Raw genomic sequence first — 18,349 nt, 5'->3', positions numbered from 1 at the left:
GCCGGGAGAGTTGCTCTCCCGAAATCTCCATAACTCATCTTGTCTACGACGAGTTTAAATTAACACAAGTAATGCAACCAATAACATGCTTATCGTTCTTTCTAAGAACAGGGAGATGGACAGAGATAGGTGAAAGCTGAATGGAAAATCATCTGCACCGCATAGTCAGCCACTACGATCTGCTGGTGGAGGCCATGATACTGACAGAGAGAGAGAGAGAACATGGTATGGTGTGCAAGAGAGAGGAAGACGAATAGGGTCTGGTCACTGCTTTCAAATGTGTCAAAACTTAAAGTTTCCAACCGCAGCCAGAAAGGGAAGTTAGATAACAGACAGAGAGAAAGAGAGACAGAGAGAGAGAGAGAGAGAGAGAGAGAGAGTGAGAGAGAGAGAGAGAGAGGGAGGGAGGGAGGGAGGGAGGGGGGAGTACAAGCACCAAGTATGAGTGAATTAGACCTATGTACATACATAGGCCTAAACACACATGCACAGATTGAAATGCATAGGCACACTAGCATGTACACATGCACATGCACAGGGACACAGACAGAAAGCGCACACATGAACCGACACACACACACACACACACACACACACACACACACACACACACACACACACACACACACACACACAAGGCACACACAAGGCACACACACAAACACACATGCAAATGAACAATGCGCAGTGGATTTCATAAAATGCTTTGCAATCAGACAGTCACAAAGAGGGAGTGCCGTTGGCCTCTAATGATTTGACTCATGCTGTAAACGGAGTGGAAGACTGCATGGCCTATATACAGTGTATTTATTACAGCCTTAGTTGAACATTCACCTACACGCGGAGAAATACTCTGCTTAAAAACTGACAGTAGTGGGCCATATCAATGCTATTGGGCAGAAGCCTTGTACTGTATGTCCAAAACAATCAGGAAATTGAAAAAAAAAATACCTGTGCTCGAAATGGATTCAATGTAGTTAATATTTAGTCAGAAGTTCCTGTCAATACTTTTCAACGATTAAATATTTATAAAACCCACCACTTTCAGATTTTCAAAAATAGCTAAAATAGATGATCTACAAGATCACAATGACTTGCATCGCGACACGTTATGAGCTTGTATATTCTCTACTTTTGTAGAGAATTTTGAAGTGTAAAATAGGGCATTCATTTATGAAAAAAACATGAAATATGGAGATATAAGGTTTCTGCCCGACTGCAATGATATAGATTTTTCTCTGGACAGTGGGTGTTCAACTTCAACTGACTCACACTGTATCTATTGCTATCAAAACATTTGAGCTCTCACAATATTATGAAGACGTAATGAGTGATCTAAGGATAAGGATAATTCCTTTTAACAGGTTGTTCATGAAAGTCCTTGCGGTCTTGTTTCCAATGAGAACCTGTGAGCAATTAGGGGTTAAGAGTCTTGCTCAGGGACAAATTTCATTTCATCGACACATATGCTGACATGGCCTGGAATCAAACCTGGGGCAACCAGGGCCTCTGGCTCCCTAGGCGGGCTCACTAACCATTCAGCTATGGCCGCCCCTAATCTAGCAAACGCCTTCTCGATAAATCAATTATAATTTCTCCTTTAATCAATGTTTTTTTATTGATTGATTGAATATTGAATATTAGGCAGAAATGTAAAAACAGTACAGTTAAAACACTTTGTCTAGGCCTGGGCCGTAGCGTGACGGTCCAGGCACCCTAGGCTGCAATGCCAGCCTGACAGCGTGACGCGGGTTCGACTCCCGATCCTGGCGACCTTTGCTGCGCGTCACCCCCCATCTCTCTCCCCATTTCCTGTCAGCCTACTTTCCCTATCCCTCTCTAAATAAAGGCATAAAAAATAATAATAAAAAATAAAATAAAATAAAAAACACTCCGTCCAAAAAAGTCTGTGCGGTCTTGTTTCCATTGAGGTCCTGGTACAGTGGAGATACATGAGTTTGGAAAGTGGGGATCACATGTGGAACAGGCTCTGAGCTGGATTTGAATCCATGAAGATGGCAGTACCCTAGGGCCGGGTCCATGTTGATAGCGAACTAACCAGGTCTATCATGCGACTAAAATTAATATTAGAAAACACCAAATTCTTCGTCGTGTGTGCATGCATGCTAACCTAACCACGGAACTATGTCTAGCGGGCTAGCCCTGAGCGTGTAGGCGGCATGAGGAGCACTTTGAGGATGGGGAGAACCCAGTGCATAAGAAAGGCATGCTGACCACTCCTTTTATGCTTAGTGTCTCTGCAGTGACCATATGTGGATACGTTGGTGTGTGTGTGTGTGTGTGTGTGTGTGTGTGTGTGTGTGTGTGTGTGTGTGTGTGTGTGTGTGTGCGTGCGTGCGTGCCTGCATGCGTATGTTTGTGTGGACAGACCTCTTTCAGGCATTCTTTCATTCATGTGGAAACTCTTTGCACAATTTTAATCTATTTTCTGTGTACATTGATGTCACCCTGTTCTCTCGGGTCACAGACCGAGTTTTCCCTGTGTATGAAACAAGCTATCCGAATAACACTTTGACTTGATCTCAACCATAAAGGCGAGAAGGAGAGAGGGGAACAGAGATAGAGAACGATAGGGACCTCTGACCTCTCTGCGGTGGGGTCGGAACAGTTCAGGGGGTATTTGAGTTCGATTAAGGTGCCATCTTTGTCCTGGAGGATGCCGTTCTCCGCAGTGTAGTACTCCACCAGCTCCGACAGTGTGGCAAACTTCTCTCCTCCATAAAGGTCGTAGTAGTCTCCCGTGTTCTGGATACGGATGTGGGTCACGATATCACCCACCCTGGAGAGAAGGACGTGAGTGGCAGTGTCACCTTATCAACTTTAACCATGGCGTCCCAATGTTGGGCAAGTTATTGTAATACAATATTTAAAATGTATGTAAGAAATGTTCACAAATGTTAAAACATTTTCAATAATAGCTCACTTTGAGCTTGGGGATCTGCTATTTTCACTGCGCGACACTATCCTATGACCTACTGTATGAAGTATAGATTAAGTGGTTAAATGGCTTTGTAGAAACATAAAGAATACAGGGTGCCCTGAAGAAGGTAGCGGCATGTTTGTGTCGCTACACGTGGGTTGTACACCAATACTTTTTCAACATACTTATTATCTCAGCCAGGCTGGAAGGATTATGTTTTAGCCCCTGTCCATCTGTCTGTGAGAGAGTCTGTATGTATGTCTGCACAGCTAATTTCGCAAATTGCTGGACCGATCAGCGTCATACTTTACATGCACACTGTCACTAACAGTAGGCCAAGGAAGACACTCCATCGCTCCACCGATTTTTCTAATCTGATATTGGTGGCACAATATCAGGCATATAACTCTTGAACCATAGCTCATACAATAAAATAAAATCACACCCAGTGTGAAGTGGGCGGTGTGGTCACAGTGGTCATCACAGTGATGGAAGTGATTCACTTAAAAAAAACATAAAAGTGTTTTTTTTAAGTCCATACTGCTATTCATAGGGCTGCACATGTGTCATGTGTTTCGCTAGCCAATCACAGTCCTGAATTTGCAAAGTCAGCCAATCACATTACAGCTAGTGGTGATGACACTAGCTGTAATGTGATTGGCTGACTTTGCAAAAGTATAGATTTGCATTGACTGTGGAAGGGTTAGGGTTGTAGACTGCGTTGTAGACTATTGGCCAATCACGGTGCAGGATTGGTCAGTGTCCAAACCTCACTTATAGGGGGCGGTTACACCGCCCCAAAAATCCCTGTGTATTCCCTGAATCATGATGCAACTCCCCATAAATCAGATTTTTCATCTTCCATTACCATTTGCTGTCATGTTTGCCTTCCACATTTTGCAGAGGGGGCCTAATTTTACAAAACATGTTTCCAGTTCAATCAAACGTAGCTATGGAAAACTGAATCAGAATAGGAAATGGGTATGCCATGCCATAAACTGCTATCATGCTATCAACTTATGTACAGTATATATTTACATACTGCTGTATTTTTATATTCTATACTGCTTTTTTTATATGGACCCATGGGTCTACAATAAAGATTATTATTATGTCCAATTTGAAAAATAATCTCAACTATGAAATGAAGAGACACCTACTACAACCTATACTGTATCTGTTCACAGTGTCCTTAATCAACACTGAAGCAGCCATTCCTTTGTAAACAGGATGCAAAGATAATATCATGACCCTGTGATGTGTGCCATGTTTGACTGCTAATGTGAGCTGCAGTTGCAACATAAATGAAATACCTTTGACTTGTTTATTAGAGAAATAAGTGTATTTGACAGTATTGCGTTTGCGACCAGCAAAACAAAGTGACAAAATCTGCTTTAATGGAGAAGGTCAGATCACTCACTACCCTGTTTTTCTATCAGTAATAGACAAGATGTTATCTGAGATAAGAGGGATTGACAGGAACTTTGATTGTTCATGGTTTGTGAAATGAAAGTAACAATAACTGTTTGCTAAACAAAAGTAACTTCAGTCTGAAATTTCCATTTGGAACAAGAATCAATCCGTAAGAGTAAAAATGGACCTGTTTGGTAGCACTTTTGACTGTACTAACCATTGTTAGTACAGTATGTAATGAAGATTTAGTCTTAGATTTAGATATTATATAATGCACTTATCACAATATTAAAGGGATAGTCCACACAAAAAAAATACAAAAGAGACTCTTTGTGTCTCCTGCCAGAACCGCTGCCGGTGATCAAATTAATTGGCTTAGGAATGCGACAAAAACAAAAAAATATCCATGAATTCAAGTCTCCATGGGGTGACTAATCAATAGAAAAAAAGTCATTTTGGGGGTGAACTATCGCTTTAAGAACAATATGTACGGTGCAATAGATTGCACTTACTGTACTATATATGTTACACCCTTGTAAGAACACAGTGTGATAAGGATATTTTCATTTAATATCTATAATAATGATAGTGATGTGTTTTTTTAATACTTTTTCAATAGTATTCAATGGGTTAATACATTAGTCATCACAGTGGAAGAATTGCTCATGTGGATAAATAATCACAATATACACTATACAGGTGCTCTTTGGAAACGAGAACAAAGTCAGCATAATAACAGAAGGGGAAGTATGTCAGCTATTCAAAATCAGTTAAGAAAATAATCAAACATTAAAGAAATAAAGCTTACTTCCAAAGTTATTAATTCAAATTCAATTCTGTGCAATAAATTCTCCTTTTGATTTCCTATCAAACCATGTATGTATTTAAATTGCCAAATTGCCATAACTGAACTGGTGCTGTAACTCTTGTGACTGTTCTTCCTATTTCAGTGTATAGTGAACTAAACTGTTTACCAACTCAATGCCTGTTCCATTTATTCATATTTCAGTTTAACCAAACCAGCAATGACATTTGTCTTACTGTGAATCCACAGCGCCCGCATGCTAAGCCCAGGCTTTATCACATTCAAAAGGACAAAATGTGGAAAATCTAAATTCATTGCATCAATACAGAATAACAATAACATTCAACTTGTCTGTCCATATAAAGGCAATACAGTCAAAATCGAATAAATAGTGTAATAGAAACCAAGAAAGGATATAATAGCGTAACTCAAAAAGCAATTAAGATAAATTGAGAAGAAGAGATAACAGAGAATCTCTGTGTTTGACTCAGCTATAGTGCACTTGTCCAAGTACCGTGTCACTGTGCAAGTTCAAATCTAGCTAATGCATAGGTGACACATTTTGTTTCTTATATATTTTATTGTATCGCAATATTATAAAAGTCTATTAAGTAGTAATAGTGGCTGGATTTTGACTTTGTTCTGAAGGGGTGAAATGTTGTACATCTGTTAGTTTTCACATTTTTACAGTATATCACCTAGACAAATTATTGTCATCTGTAAATGGCAAACTAAACTAAACAACTTTGAATTTAAGAAAGGAAAGATGACAGAGTACAATTACAGAAAAAAATAATTAAGGCCAGTATAGTTTACATGGAAACAGAGTGTGATGTTGTGAAGTTTGATACCTGACAGACAGAGAGAAGTCTCCCACATTCTTCTTGCTGGGCCTGGCCAAGAAACTGCCATGGACGCCTCGAGACTTCAGTACTGACTCAGCCTCCAGACCTGTGATGTCCCTGTGGAACCACCTGGAATCAAACACACACACAGTTAATTAAATTGAGCATTTAAATTGGTAAAAAAAAAACTGTGAAAGCACATATATAGTGTACCACCTCCCACACACACACACACACACACACACACACACACACACACACACACACACACACACACACACACACACACACACAAAACTGCTAACAAACCTGTGAAGGGACATATAGTATAGTGTACCACCTCCCACACACACACACACACACACACACACACACACACACACACACACACACACACACACACACACACACACACACACACACACACACGTTCAGAGTGCAGGCAAAACCGATTTGTTTCTCAAAATTCTCAGACGGTTACTTGCAAATGATCAGATTCTTTTTTTCTGCAATTTTTGCAGACATAATTAATCTGCATTAGTCACTGTGGTAATGACACAGGTGTGAATAATGCTTAAGTTATATTGTAGATCTGCTTTTTGAGCAAGTAGTAAAGCAGACATTGATGTCATTGTGTCCAGACTGAGACATAGTGTCTTTAGAAAAATGATTTGAAATTTAAATCAACTAGGAATGTAGTTCAAAACTGATTTGCAAAAATCAGTTTCCATATGGTTCTTACTTCAGACTTGATAAAAATCTGATTCCAATCTGTATAGGCCAAAAATGAGATTTGGGATGCCAGCCTGAACGTAGACTAATAACTGCATACTGCACTGTACATACCTATGATTGCTTAAACAGCAGACACACTGACTTTGCAAGCATATCCTCAAATAACAGTTAACAAAGTTACAAACAGCCTGCAACACCCACGTCCTAACACCCATTATTTTCTCACATACATCAGTGAAGTGCACAGAAAAAAATCAACGCACATTTTGTGCAGTGAAAATACACAGCAATTGTACAAATATTTACTTTTGCCTCATGGCCTGTAGTACTTCTTGTTCTGCATTTTCTCTGGATTTTAACTTTTCAATACAGTTCAATTCAGGACATTCTTATAACAAATGGGACATTTTAATTGAATTGATATATATGGCACTATATTGGGAATACTATCTGTCTACTATCTATCTAAGTTATAGTGCTTGGTTTGACTTACAACAACAACAACAATAATAATAATAATAATAATAATAATAATATCCACTATGAACTACACAAAAACAGTACATGCAATGCATGGTAATAGAGCGATATTTCTGTAGCATAACATGCAGCGTGTGTCAAATTTATCTGAAAGTAGGTTGCAAAATCAATAGTTTCTGATAAATATATTTTAAAGGGCCATGAGTACAAATTGAATACCAAATATTGTTATGCTTACATTTAAAAAAAAATCTCTTCTTGAGCGTATATTTCAATTATAAGCTCATTTGGTCAATCCGTCAATAAATACATTTTATTTGAGATGTTATATTTTGTATGCTACTCATAAGTCTAATTTAATTTCTGTTTATAAATGCATAGCCTACACAGGTCGGTGATTCGTGAAGTTGAGGAGGTTTTAGAAAACATGACACTGAATATCAGCATTTTGTTCCATAAATAGTACAATATCATAAATATAACATATCCCCTTCAACTCATAATATCGTCCATCCCTGTAAAATCCTGAGTGTGAATTTAACTTTTAGGCTACGGTCACACCTAACTTTGTGTCTGCCTATGTGGCCGTCTTTTTGCAATGGTTTTCAATGGGAACAGAGCGTTTTCACATGGAAAGCCGTGCAATGGCAACAAAACGCTCAGTTCCCATTGAAAACCATTGCAAAAAGACGGCCACATAGACATAGAATGTTAGGTGTGACCGTACTCTGAGAGAGTAAAATCACTCTCAAAGTTAAATGAACACTCAGGATTTTGCAGTGCAACGCTATGTGAACTTGTGAAGAGTCCCTATAATAGTGATTTTTCTGTTTTTTCTCTAAACTAAATATCATTGCAGAAAATAGCCGATATACAAGCTCACAACGCAGTCGCATTGTGAACTTGCTATTTTCGGCGAAGGTTTTCCCCAGAATACGGATGCTGGGGTTTAAGTGGTTAAACATCTATACAATGTTCTCTTCCAGAGTGACAAGAGACTGACTGTGGCCGTGGTTCAGCATCTTGCTCAAGGTCACGTCGGCTGAACCAAATTATTGACTGTTTTATATGCCACCAACTAGATTCAAATATATTGCATTCTTTACATAATCACTGCTTGTACAAATACAAGTTATGTTAAATGCACACACACACTCACACAACTACACATGCACACACATGCAAAGTCACGCAACTCCAGCAGATTCATGTACTGTAATGTGCTATTTTTTATTTTAATTTCATGTGATTCTTTGACAATACTGTTCAAGTCATAATGAGATAATAATTGATAAGAGCACTTATTATATAACCTTTATCTAAAGACACAATGAGATTAAAAACCTCTTTTATAAGTGAGACCAAGCCAGGAATAACAATAAAAACAGAAGCACAAAGCAAGTACACAAACTAAAATGATTTTGTTTTTTTTAAATACACAGCATTAGAATACAGGGTTTAAAGAAAACAAGAGCAGGTCATGGACAGCGTATGGTTCATCTGCCTTTTAAAATCTGGTAAGGAGATATGTTTCAGGTTTGCCTGCTAATCATTCCAAGACCATTGATGGAACAATCTCATCTTACCCACCGGTACCAGGTACTGGTACCATTAAGGTACGTAAGTACCGTAAAATGCAACCACTTTTGGGATCATAAGTTGTGACTATCTTGTAAAAATAAAAACTTGTATAGCTATTTAAATGATAACTTTAAAAATAAAAATGTACCAGTGTTGCATCCTACGCATAGCAAGAGATGGCCAGTCAGTTAAATTAAACTGAGGAAAGGTATGGAAGGTTAAATATAATGTTCATCACAACGTACATACTGTACAAATGAATATCCAGCATATGCTGCCATGTGAATGTTTTCTTATGTTTTTGTAATTGTATGTGTTTCTATGGACCATGAGTCAGCAGTAAAGACATGCATTCATTCATTCATTTATACTGTATACAGTATATACTGCTACCCTCTATAGGAGTATGTACTAAATATTCATATAAGTGCATTGTGAATACTTTCAACATGTGAGATTAATAATTAATATGTATTTATCTACATATGCTATACCAGCCTCTACAGTCTACTGTACATTGGATATTGCATATCGTCGCTGTCGGCCAGAAACCAGCTATTTTTAATAAATCAGTGCTATTGAACACCCTCTACGTCTGTGTGTGGGTTTTACAAATATTGAACCAATGAAAAGTATCAAAAAAGCGCTTCACATTAATGGTCAAAAACCTCCTAACTCCACTTGAGCTGGATTTGGGTAAAGTGGTGATAATATAAGGACACATTCAAGTATCTGACAATGTATAAAGTCACCATATCAACTTTGATGAGGCAGTATTGTGTTGATCTAAAAACATGTGTTTTTTTTTTCATTTCCTGAAAAGTTTATATTTTGGACATAGCTGGTTTCTGCCCGACAGCAGAGATATCATAAATAGTTTCTACCGATGTGCAAACATACCTGGCAATACAAAAATATTCTAATTCTGAGTCTACAGTAAATCATACAGACACTGAACATTACAACATGTAATATAATGATTCAAAGACTCAAAGGAGCTTATTTGTCACTCACTCATACAAGTCTGAGTGCCATGCTCCACAGACAGTGCTAACAGCAAGATATAATACAAGATATATAAGTGTGTCAGTGTACAGAATTTGAAAGGAGAATAATTTAGCAACTAGGATTATTCTCCATTCATATTCTGTACACTCTATTGTTATATATTGTCAGCTGCAGTCTGCAGAGTATGAGTGAGTGACAAATGAATATAAAGTATAAAAGCAGAACAGAGGACTTAACTGCTGCAGTAAAAGAGACAGACAGAGAGGGAGGGAGGGAGGGAGAGAGAGAAAGAGAAGGAATGGAAACAGAGAAGTTAACATCCAATGCCTTACGCAAAAAACACAACAGATTACAGCCGGGGTTGGCTAACTGTTACTGAACCTCGATAGACGGCTTCGACGTCGTCACTTATTGAGTCATATATTGTACATTGTCAACACTTTTGAGATCAAAGTTACAATACAAGTAAGAACGGTGCTATACAGTAAAGACCATGTCGTAAGAGTTTGTAATTATAGTATTACTACTTACCGAACCATGTTGTTCTTTTAAGTCTTCTGGTTCCAAAGAGAAGGACAGAGGGTTATGAGGTGCTCTTTGCAACAGTGTGCATGCACAGATTCAAGCAACATAATAGGCTGTTCTCTTCTGACAGGATCAACTTATTCAATTATAGCCAAACAAATGTACAACTCTCTGACTGAGGAAGAGCATGTTGCCTCCTTGCCTCCTATAAAGACACCTCTCTGACTGACCCTGTTAATTTAACTCTGAGTGGCATGCAGTAAGGGTCCATTTGTGCACTGAAGTCACCGAAGATTGTCCTTTAGGGGGGTCTAAATTGACCCTTACAAGTCTGTGACTCTGACAGTATACAAATGGAACCAAATGGACCCTAACGGGTCCATTTGGTTCCATTTGTATACTGTCAGAGTTAAAGGGAGACCTTGAAATGTATCCGTTTGAGAACCATTGGTCTAGTCTGTCACTCCACTCTCTTCTCTTCCTCCTCCAGTCAGAATAATATTCAGCAGGTAACACTTACAGAACTCACATTTTTAACTCAAGTAAAAGTACCAATACCACAACATAGAAATACTCTGCTACAAGTAAAAGTTCTGCATTCACATTTTACTTGAGTAAAAGTACAAAAGTATTGGCATCAAATTGTACTTTAAGTGCCAAAAGGTAAAAGTACTCGTTATGCAGAAAGTCCCATTTCAGGTTTCAAAATAAAAAAATAGAAGATTTGCAAGCTCTGTTGTAGATCGGCTATTTTCAAATAGCTGAGGTACAAAATAGGACTTAGTTGGTCAATGTATGTTTTGTCTTAATAATCAAAATCTGCAAAGTAACTAGTAACTAAAGCTGTCAAGTAATTGTAGTGGATAAAAAGTACAATATTTACCTCTGAGATGTAGTGGAGTAGAAGTATCAAAAAATGTAAATACTTAAGAAAGGTAAAAAAAATACCTTAAAAATTATCTAAGTACAATATTTAAGTAAATGTACTTAGTTACTTTCCACCACTGCTGTTCTCAGCACCACTTCTGTAAAGTGACACCCTCTGAAAGGCTGCTGTCTGTAGGCTATGTATGTGGCTCCGTCCTCTAGGTTCCCTCTCCTCCTCCTCCTCCTCCTCTCTCTCTCTCTCTCTCTCTCTCTCTCTCTCTCTCTCTCTCTCTCTCTCTCTCTCTCTCTCTGTTTTGCCCCTTCCTTCCTTTTTAAGCTACAACCCTTTCTTTCACAAAGGAGTGAAAGCGAAGACAAGACAAGACACACAGCAGGAACCAAAATAGCTGACGAGAAGAGAGAGAGAGGGCGGAATTCCTCCAGCAGAGGGAGCCCCGCCCCCCCGCACACAAAAGAAACAAACGATAAACAAAGACTAATTCAACAACACTAATATACTTTATATTACGAGGTACAATTACTTCTGGCAGCTTATTGCTCTCTGATACTCCATCTCCTGTTGTGTGAGCTGCGCTCTCTGTAACTGTTATATTTGCTGCGCGTCGGTTGGCGTGAAGGCACGACAAGTGTCCTGTCTGTCTGTCTGTCGGCGAGGGGAAAAAGGAACTACTACTCTTTGTAATTAAATAAGCTCTGATAAAACACGCTGCTTCAAAATCTGTTCTCAAACAACCCGCAACACTAGTTTTAGCCCACTTTTCTTTCACTTGCTGTCTTCTTCCCCCTGTGTTGTTAGTCTATAATACCACCTGCTCATCACTCCTCCCCTCTACTCTACTCTGCTCCACTGTCTGTTTGCTCTCTGCACTTCCAGGTGCAGCGCCACACACACACACACACACACACACACACACACACACACACACACACACACACACACACACACACACACACACACACACACACACACACACACACACACACACACACACACACACACACACACACACACACACACACACACACACACACACACAGGTCAGAGTCACAGTATACTTCCTTATTGCTGTCCAACCCCTCTATACTCTGTGCAACTGTGTGCTTATATTCTCAATTCAAACATGGCTATTATTCAGGCAACATTGTTACTTACAGCGCTACATGGAATAGACCTTGTGGGCACCTCAACGTTAAATTGGCTAGTTTTTATTTTTATTCTATTTTTTTAATAATTGTATTAAAGAATAAATGTATGCTTTGGAAAATTGTTGGAAATAATGTAATGTATTCATGATTTGAACATGCACAGTACATCATTACCAGACCTAAATTGACCCTTCAAATTCTTGTTTATTCCCAAAATGACTGTCTATCACAAGTTTTGTAGAAATATTGGGCCTTAAATGTAATGTAATAAATTAAATATTATATGTATTTGGCCCCTCATTTGTAAAATAAATGTAGAAATACAATCAAAAATAAAATAATTTATAATTAATAAATAAATATATATATTATTTAAAAACATGGTGCCCAGTGTTCTCAGGGGCCCACTGTTCCGGTTACCGTATGTTTTTACCTGGTACTAGAAGAGTATACAGGTCCAGTGTGCACTAGACTTGCAGAGGCTTTCCAAGTGACACTACATATCCCACAATGCAACATAAATCATAATAGAGCTGCCAGACTTTTAACTATGAACTATTTCTAACAGCAAATGAACATTCATGATTTTGTAAGCCAGTTCTTCCAAGTTGCAATGTGACATAGCTTTGTTTACATATTGCACTTTTAGTTACTGTAAACTCATGTCATGTTGCCCAGTCTATTTGACTTGCAAATCGTATTCCCCTCACAAGAGTCCTAAAAGGACAAACATAATACATGTTTGTACAGGCCAAACACATTGAGTTGTGTAGTTGTAATACAAACATACAGTTGTTTATTTACATAATTTAAAGATACAATTCAATAAATAACCAGTTGACCTGTATAGAGAAATGTGAGAACACACACACACACACACACACACACACACACACACAAGGAGCACTGCAGGTGTTGAGCACCCTGGTTAACACAAGCTATTGCAGTGTGCACATCTCTCTCTCTCTTTCTCTTCCTCTCTCTCGCTCTCTCACACACTCTCTCTCTCTCAACACCTGGAGCTGTGTCTACCCAGTTGACACTTATGAACATCAAAAGCTGTGCAAGAAGTTACACCAGACCCAGCATGCACAATAGTCCATTCCTTGCTGAAGATTTTGTTTTAAATACCTTTGTGGCTTTATTTCACAGTAGAATACTAGAAAGAGCGGTAAGAGATATAGATGACACCAAGGCTTGTGCATAAATGGTACACACACAGACAACTGTACAAGCTTCAATCGTATACACACATAGGCTACCGTACAAGCTTCAATTGTCTACACATAGACTATTTTGTACAAGCTACAATGGTACACACACATACCTATTTTGGGCATGTCATTATAGGCAAAAAAAAAACATTTTTGAAAATAGCAGATCTACAAGCTATCAACGTCCCCTACACCGTCTTCCTTTCAGTACTACAACTAGACTGTGCCAGTGAAGAAGTAAGGTCAGCGGACAGATCATTTTCATTATTAAAAAACAAAACAAAACAAAATTACCGAGGACAGTCCAAAAGGGGCAAAATGATACCCGCAAAACTTACCTACAAGACATTTGCACCCAGTAGCAGCGGGGGCTCTCTCCTGCTGGGCTGAAATACAGCTTGAATCCGCTCACTTCTTCTTTGGCGCCTTCTGCGATGAGATCTATATTTATCTCGATTTACTAGCCAGGACCGCATAGGACTCACAGGAGGTAAGTTGCATCCAAACACCACATGGTCAATCCAGCTAACTTTTTATGACAAATACATCACTTGTTCCAAACATTTTTTTCAGTGATGCCCTTAAGTCTTCCTTGTCCATTACCCGTCTTTTTCTCCTTTTCTCTCTGCCACGATAAGATATCAGGCCTTATTATCCAGCCCAGCCTATTCCCCCGCCCTGTAATTTACACCAATTTTCTTAATTACCCGTCTGTCGCTGGGAGAAAATAAGCCTGTTCCTGTACAGTCTACCCTTGCTTTTGCTAGCTCTTCCTCTCACATGCCTTCTCCCAAACTCTTCAGCCTAATGCCTTTCTTCAGGTCAGTCTAAAACAGTTCTTGTTGCCTCCTTTACTTGCTTATCTTCTCCCCATTCTTCACCCAACTACCCACTACCCAGTCCCTCCTCTCTCTCTCTTGCATGTCCATTTGTTTTTAATGTAAATTCTATCTTACCTTTGAGACTCATATGCAAAGTGTCTCTTCACGCCTAATGTTCTAGGTATTGGATGTTGCATCATATTTGAATAACCCAAAACGGTTATTCAAATATTCAAATCGGTCCATGTAAGAACATCCAAATTCATTAGACATTTTTATGCTTGCATTTTGGCAATCATAGTTTTAGTTCATTCATGAGTTAACTGGAAGGATTCAATGCCTTGCTCAACAGCACTTTGAAAGAACACATACTATAGCTGCAGCAGGGACCAAATATGAGACCTTTCTACTAATGGGATGGTCCATCGTAACCAATTGACATTCCTACCAAAATTAATGACTCCCTTGCACATCTTAAATCTCATCTCTAGCTCTGACTTATAATTTTCTCTCTCACAAATAAGCGGACAGACACCACAGCTTGACAAACTGTTACCCTTTTTTTAATTGTAGTCCTTTAAAAACAAACAGGAACGATAAAAACAACAAGGTTGCAACCTTTATAATAATAATAATAATAATATCCAAAAATAATGTAAAACAACGAGACATTAGACTGTAAGAAATTAAATTAACTTAAGATTGCCATCATTCTCAGTGCCGTCCCGTGTACCTAAAACTTGTGGAGATAATGTTCTGTCCTTTACTTGAATGAAAATAAAAAGGAAGCGGGGAGGAGGTCTCCCCGAGGAACAGCGTGTTCACGCCACGTTCGTCCGGAAAACCAATTTAGGAATGTCAAGGTGCTGGCTGGAAGGGGAGGTGGGTGGGATATCCAATCATTAGGTTAGGTTACCTGAACAGACAGGTAGTGGTGGGCTGGGGTTGAGGGAAGCAGCAGAGAGGAGGTAACTAGTCACTCATCCATACTGTTGTGTGATTGACACTCTCTCTCTCTCTCTGTCTCTCTCTCTCTCTCTCTCTCTCTCTCTGGCAAAAAAAAGTCACAGCTCCGCATCGGGAGAATTCTGCAGTAGAGATGCACATCAGTGTGCCCTGGTTCACAAATACTGTACACAAGCGCACTCACACAAGCGCACTCACACAAGCGCACACACACACACACACACACACACACACACACACACACACACACACACACACACACACAGCCACAACGAACCACACGCATGTGCACGCATACACACAAGGACGCAGGCGAGGACAACAGAGACGAATGATGGACGAAAAAAAAAAAAGGTTTAAGATTCAACACAATGATTTCCTACGATGTGAAAATGAGCACAACAATAAGAGTCCCTTGAATCCATGTTTCGTCAGTCAAACAAAAGAAAAAACAGGGAAAAGCGCCGATACACTCCAAACATGTGGATGCTGCTATCCGTGTTGTCTAGCGACTGTATGATACATTATAGTTACATAGACACATTTGACCCTGCTGTAGAGGACACAACAGGCCAGTGGAGCTGCCTGCGGTCCCGTCACAAAGACAGTGCTCAGGTTAAGAGAAAGTTAAAAGTGAGAGGAAGATAGATCAGTTCATCTAGTAGGCCATAGACGTAGAGTACATAGAAGTGAAGTCCCATCATTCACTCCTATTCTATTCTAGCTCTATGGTTCCAGTCTCTTCAAAATAAAAGCCCCACAACATAGGTGTTTCTCTGCTGAGTCCGTAGATGGGTGGAGGTATGTGTGTGTGTGTGTGTGTGTGTGTGTGTGTGTGTGTGTGTGTGTGTGTGTGTGTGTGTGTGTGTGTGTGTGTGTGTGTGTGTGTGTACGTGTACATGTGTGCGTGCATGTGGAAGTAGGGAGGTAGTCTGATCTCACTGTTCTGTAGCAGGGTGGCAGAGGTGTGTGAGGATGAGGGGAGGGGCCTGCTACGTGGCAGTGAAGTGAGGGCTTCTGTAGCCAATAGGAAGGTTGGTTAGCCGTGATGTGCACGAGCGGGATTGGTCAACGCTGCACCTGCATCTGCTGCTGCGAGGCCTGTGACTGGTTCTGCCCAGTGACCTCTGGCCCCCGGCTGGCCAACCGGCTCAGGATGTTCCTCTCGGACATCTGCAGACGTACAGCGACAGGGGGTATCCTGGCGATGGTCGCCGGGAGGCGGGTGACGTCTGCCTTCATGTCGCTGAGCAGCTCTTCCAGTTGTTTGAGCACTGAGGAAACAGGAGGGCCGTGATAGTTCAGCTTTTTAATAGCATTTGTTGAAGGTTTGTTTCTGCTTTAGTTCAATAAGAAACGTTTGCAAACCTGGGAAAAAAATGGGTGTATTATAAAAGTAGAACATATGTTGAAGAGTGACACATGCCTGACAAAGGTCTATGACTGCCATGTTGCTTTCAAGTTAACAAGCAGTGTTTTCTTTTTTTTTACGGACAATTTTGATGTAGTTTTAGTTATGGTCTTTTTGAATAAAATTCCATCTAGTTTTAGCCATATTTTAGTCATCTGAAATGTTTTAGTTTTAGTTGACTAAATATAAGATTTTTGTCAACTAAATCTACAGTTGATTTAGTCGACTAAAATGTATTTTGGCGGGCCGAGATGGCGTTGTAATATCAGATTTATATTTAACTGCTTGCTGGAAATTGCAGATCTACAAGCTCACAACGTGTCGCAGCATGAGATTATAGTGGATCTCTTGTCCACTAGTCCCTCCCTAACATTTTAGTCTAGTTTTTATTTGTTGACGAAATTGTCAGCATATTTTTTGTCATCATAGCTGTTTTTTTTTTAGTTTTCGTCAGTTCAGTGAAAAAAGGTAGTCGACGAACATTTTTCATCATAGTTTTAGTCGACAAAATGAACACTATTAACAAGTTATGGCAGTGTGCAGGACTCCATCACTTCTCAACATATGCTCCTACTTTGAGATGAGAGATGCCAAAGGAGTGCTACTTTGGGTTATGAAAGCTCAGCATTGAAGGTGCTCTTGGAAAATGTTCGATTACTGAAGAAAACATTCATGCACTCTTCTTTAAAAATACAAATTATATATACTGTACGTATATAACTTTATTTTATCATTATGTCATATCCACACAGGATATGACATAAAAGTAGCCTTCTCCAAGCCAGGGCTGATGAAGGCTTCATCAGCCATAGCTTGGAGACACTGTTGTATGACAAGTATAAAATAGAGCTTAAGTGGTTAATCAGACCAATTGATTTAGTCGATAATAGATTAGAATTATTTTCATGTTGATTCATTCATATATACAAAATAAAAAAGACTAACCCAAAAATGCACTTCTCAATGATTTGATAAATCAAAAAAGAAATCAATAGAATACCGGTAATCGCTAAGAAAATGATCAGTAGTTGTAGCCCAACTCTCTTTATTTGCAGGGGAGCAAGCTACCCTGTGCATGAGTGTCTGGCTGGGGAAGGAATACATTGTTGCTCCTTTTAGATTTGTCCCCACAAAAGTCAGAGAGGTCTATAAAGAAAATCATACGACAAATTTCACTCACCCAAACATACGTCCATAATCCGTCACTTGTCTACTTTCACCGCACTGGCACGCGCTACATCTCCTATGCACAAATACACTTTTAAGGCTCATTTATGCTCCCTTTACGTACGAAAATGAATACATCCGTTTCAAACGGTGTAACCGTAACTGCTCACATACGTCCATGTGTCCTTTCTGCTGGCATGGATGTTAAGCAATACACCCACTAGAAGGCAGTTCAGAGTCAAACGTTTTCTGACAACAAACATGGTGACGGAGGTCATAATTAAGAAAGAGTCAAAAGTTTAGGCTGTGTAGTAGACGTTGTGGTGGTCTGTGAGGCCATTAAATACATAGCGACATGTGGACATAGAATTATTTTCACTAGTATTTTTTAAAAGGCTTCGTT

The 18,349-nt window shown here is 39.4% G+C and overlaps 2 protein-coding genes across 5 annotated transcripts in view; both read right to left on the bottom strand.

Moving 5' to 3' along the window:
- ptpn6 (protein tyrosine phosphatase non-receptor type 6) overlaps nucleotides 1-14,355 on the bottom strand; it is a 31,911-nt gene extending 17,556 nt beyond the window's left edge. Inside the window, exons 1-4 of one of the 4 annotated variants that reach the window (XM_084052484.1) lie at nucleotides 13,920-14,355; nucleotides 10,340-10,365; nucleotides 6,011-6,133; nucleotides 2,606-2,800 (exon numbers count right to left, since the gene is read on the bottom strand). In XM_084052484.1, coding sequence (XP_083908610.1) covers nucleotides 2,606-2,800; nucleotides 6,011-6,133; nucleotides 10,340-10,347 — 326 coding nt within the window. In that variant the 5' untranslated portion in view covers nucleotides 10,348-10,365; nucleotides 13,920-14,355. Of the gene's footprint in view, nucleotides 1-2,605; nucleotides 2,801-6,010; nucleotides 6,134-10,339; nucleotides 10,366-11,216; nucleotides 12,026-13,919 lie in introns of those variants that run through there. The other 3 variants (XM_084052487.1, XM_084052485.1, XM_084052486.1) reach the window with 3 other exon arrangements.
- Nucleotides 14,356-14,943: 588 nt separating this feature from the next.
- The window catches only part of chd4b (chromodomain helicase DNA binding protein 4b), a 41,341-nt gene continuing 37,935 nt past the window's right edge, over nucleotides 14,944-18,349 (bottom strand). Inside the window, exon 39 of the mRNA XM_084052805.1 lies at nucleotides 14,944-16,642. Within this exon, the coding sequence (XP_083908931.1) occupies nucleotides 16,437-16,642 (206 nt within the window). The 3' untranslated portion in view covers nucleotides 14,944-16,436. The remainder of the gene's footprint in view (nucleotides 16,643-18,349) is intronic.

This window comes from Gymnoscopelus microlampas (assembly GCF_963454915.1).
Source record: "Gymnoscopelus microlampas genome assembly, chromosome: 3".
Taxonomy (NCBI): domain Eukaryota; kingdom Metazoa; phylum Chordata; class Actinopteri; order Myctophiformes; family Myctophidae; genus Gymnoscopelus; species Gymnoscopelus microlampas.
The sequence above is the reverse complement of the archived record's forward strand: the minus strand, read 5'-3'. Positions and strand labels throughout refer to the sequence as shown.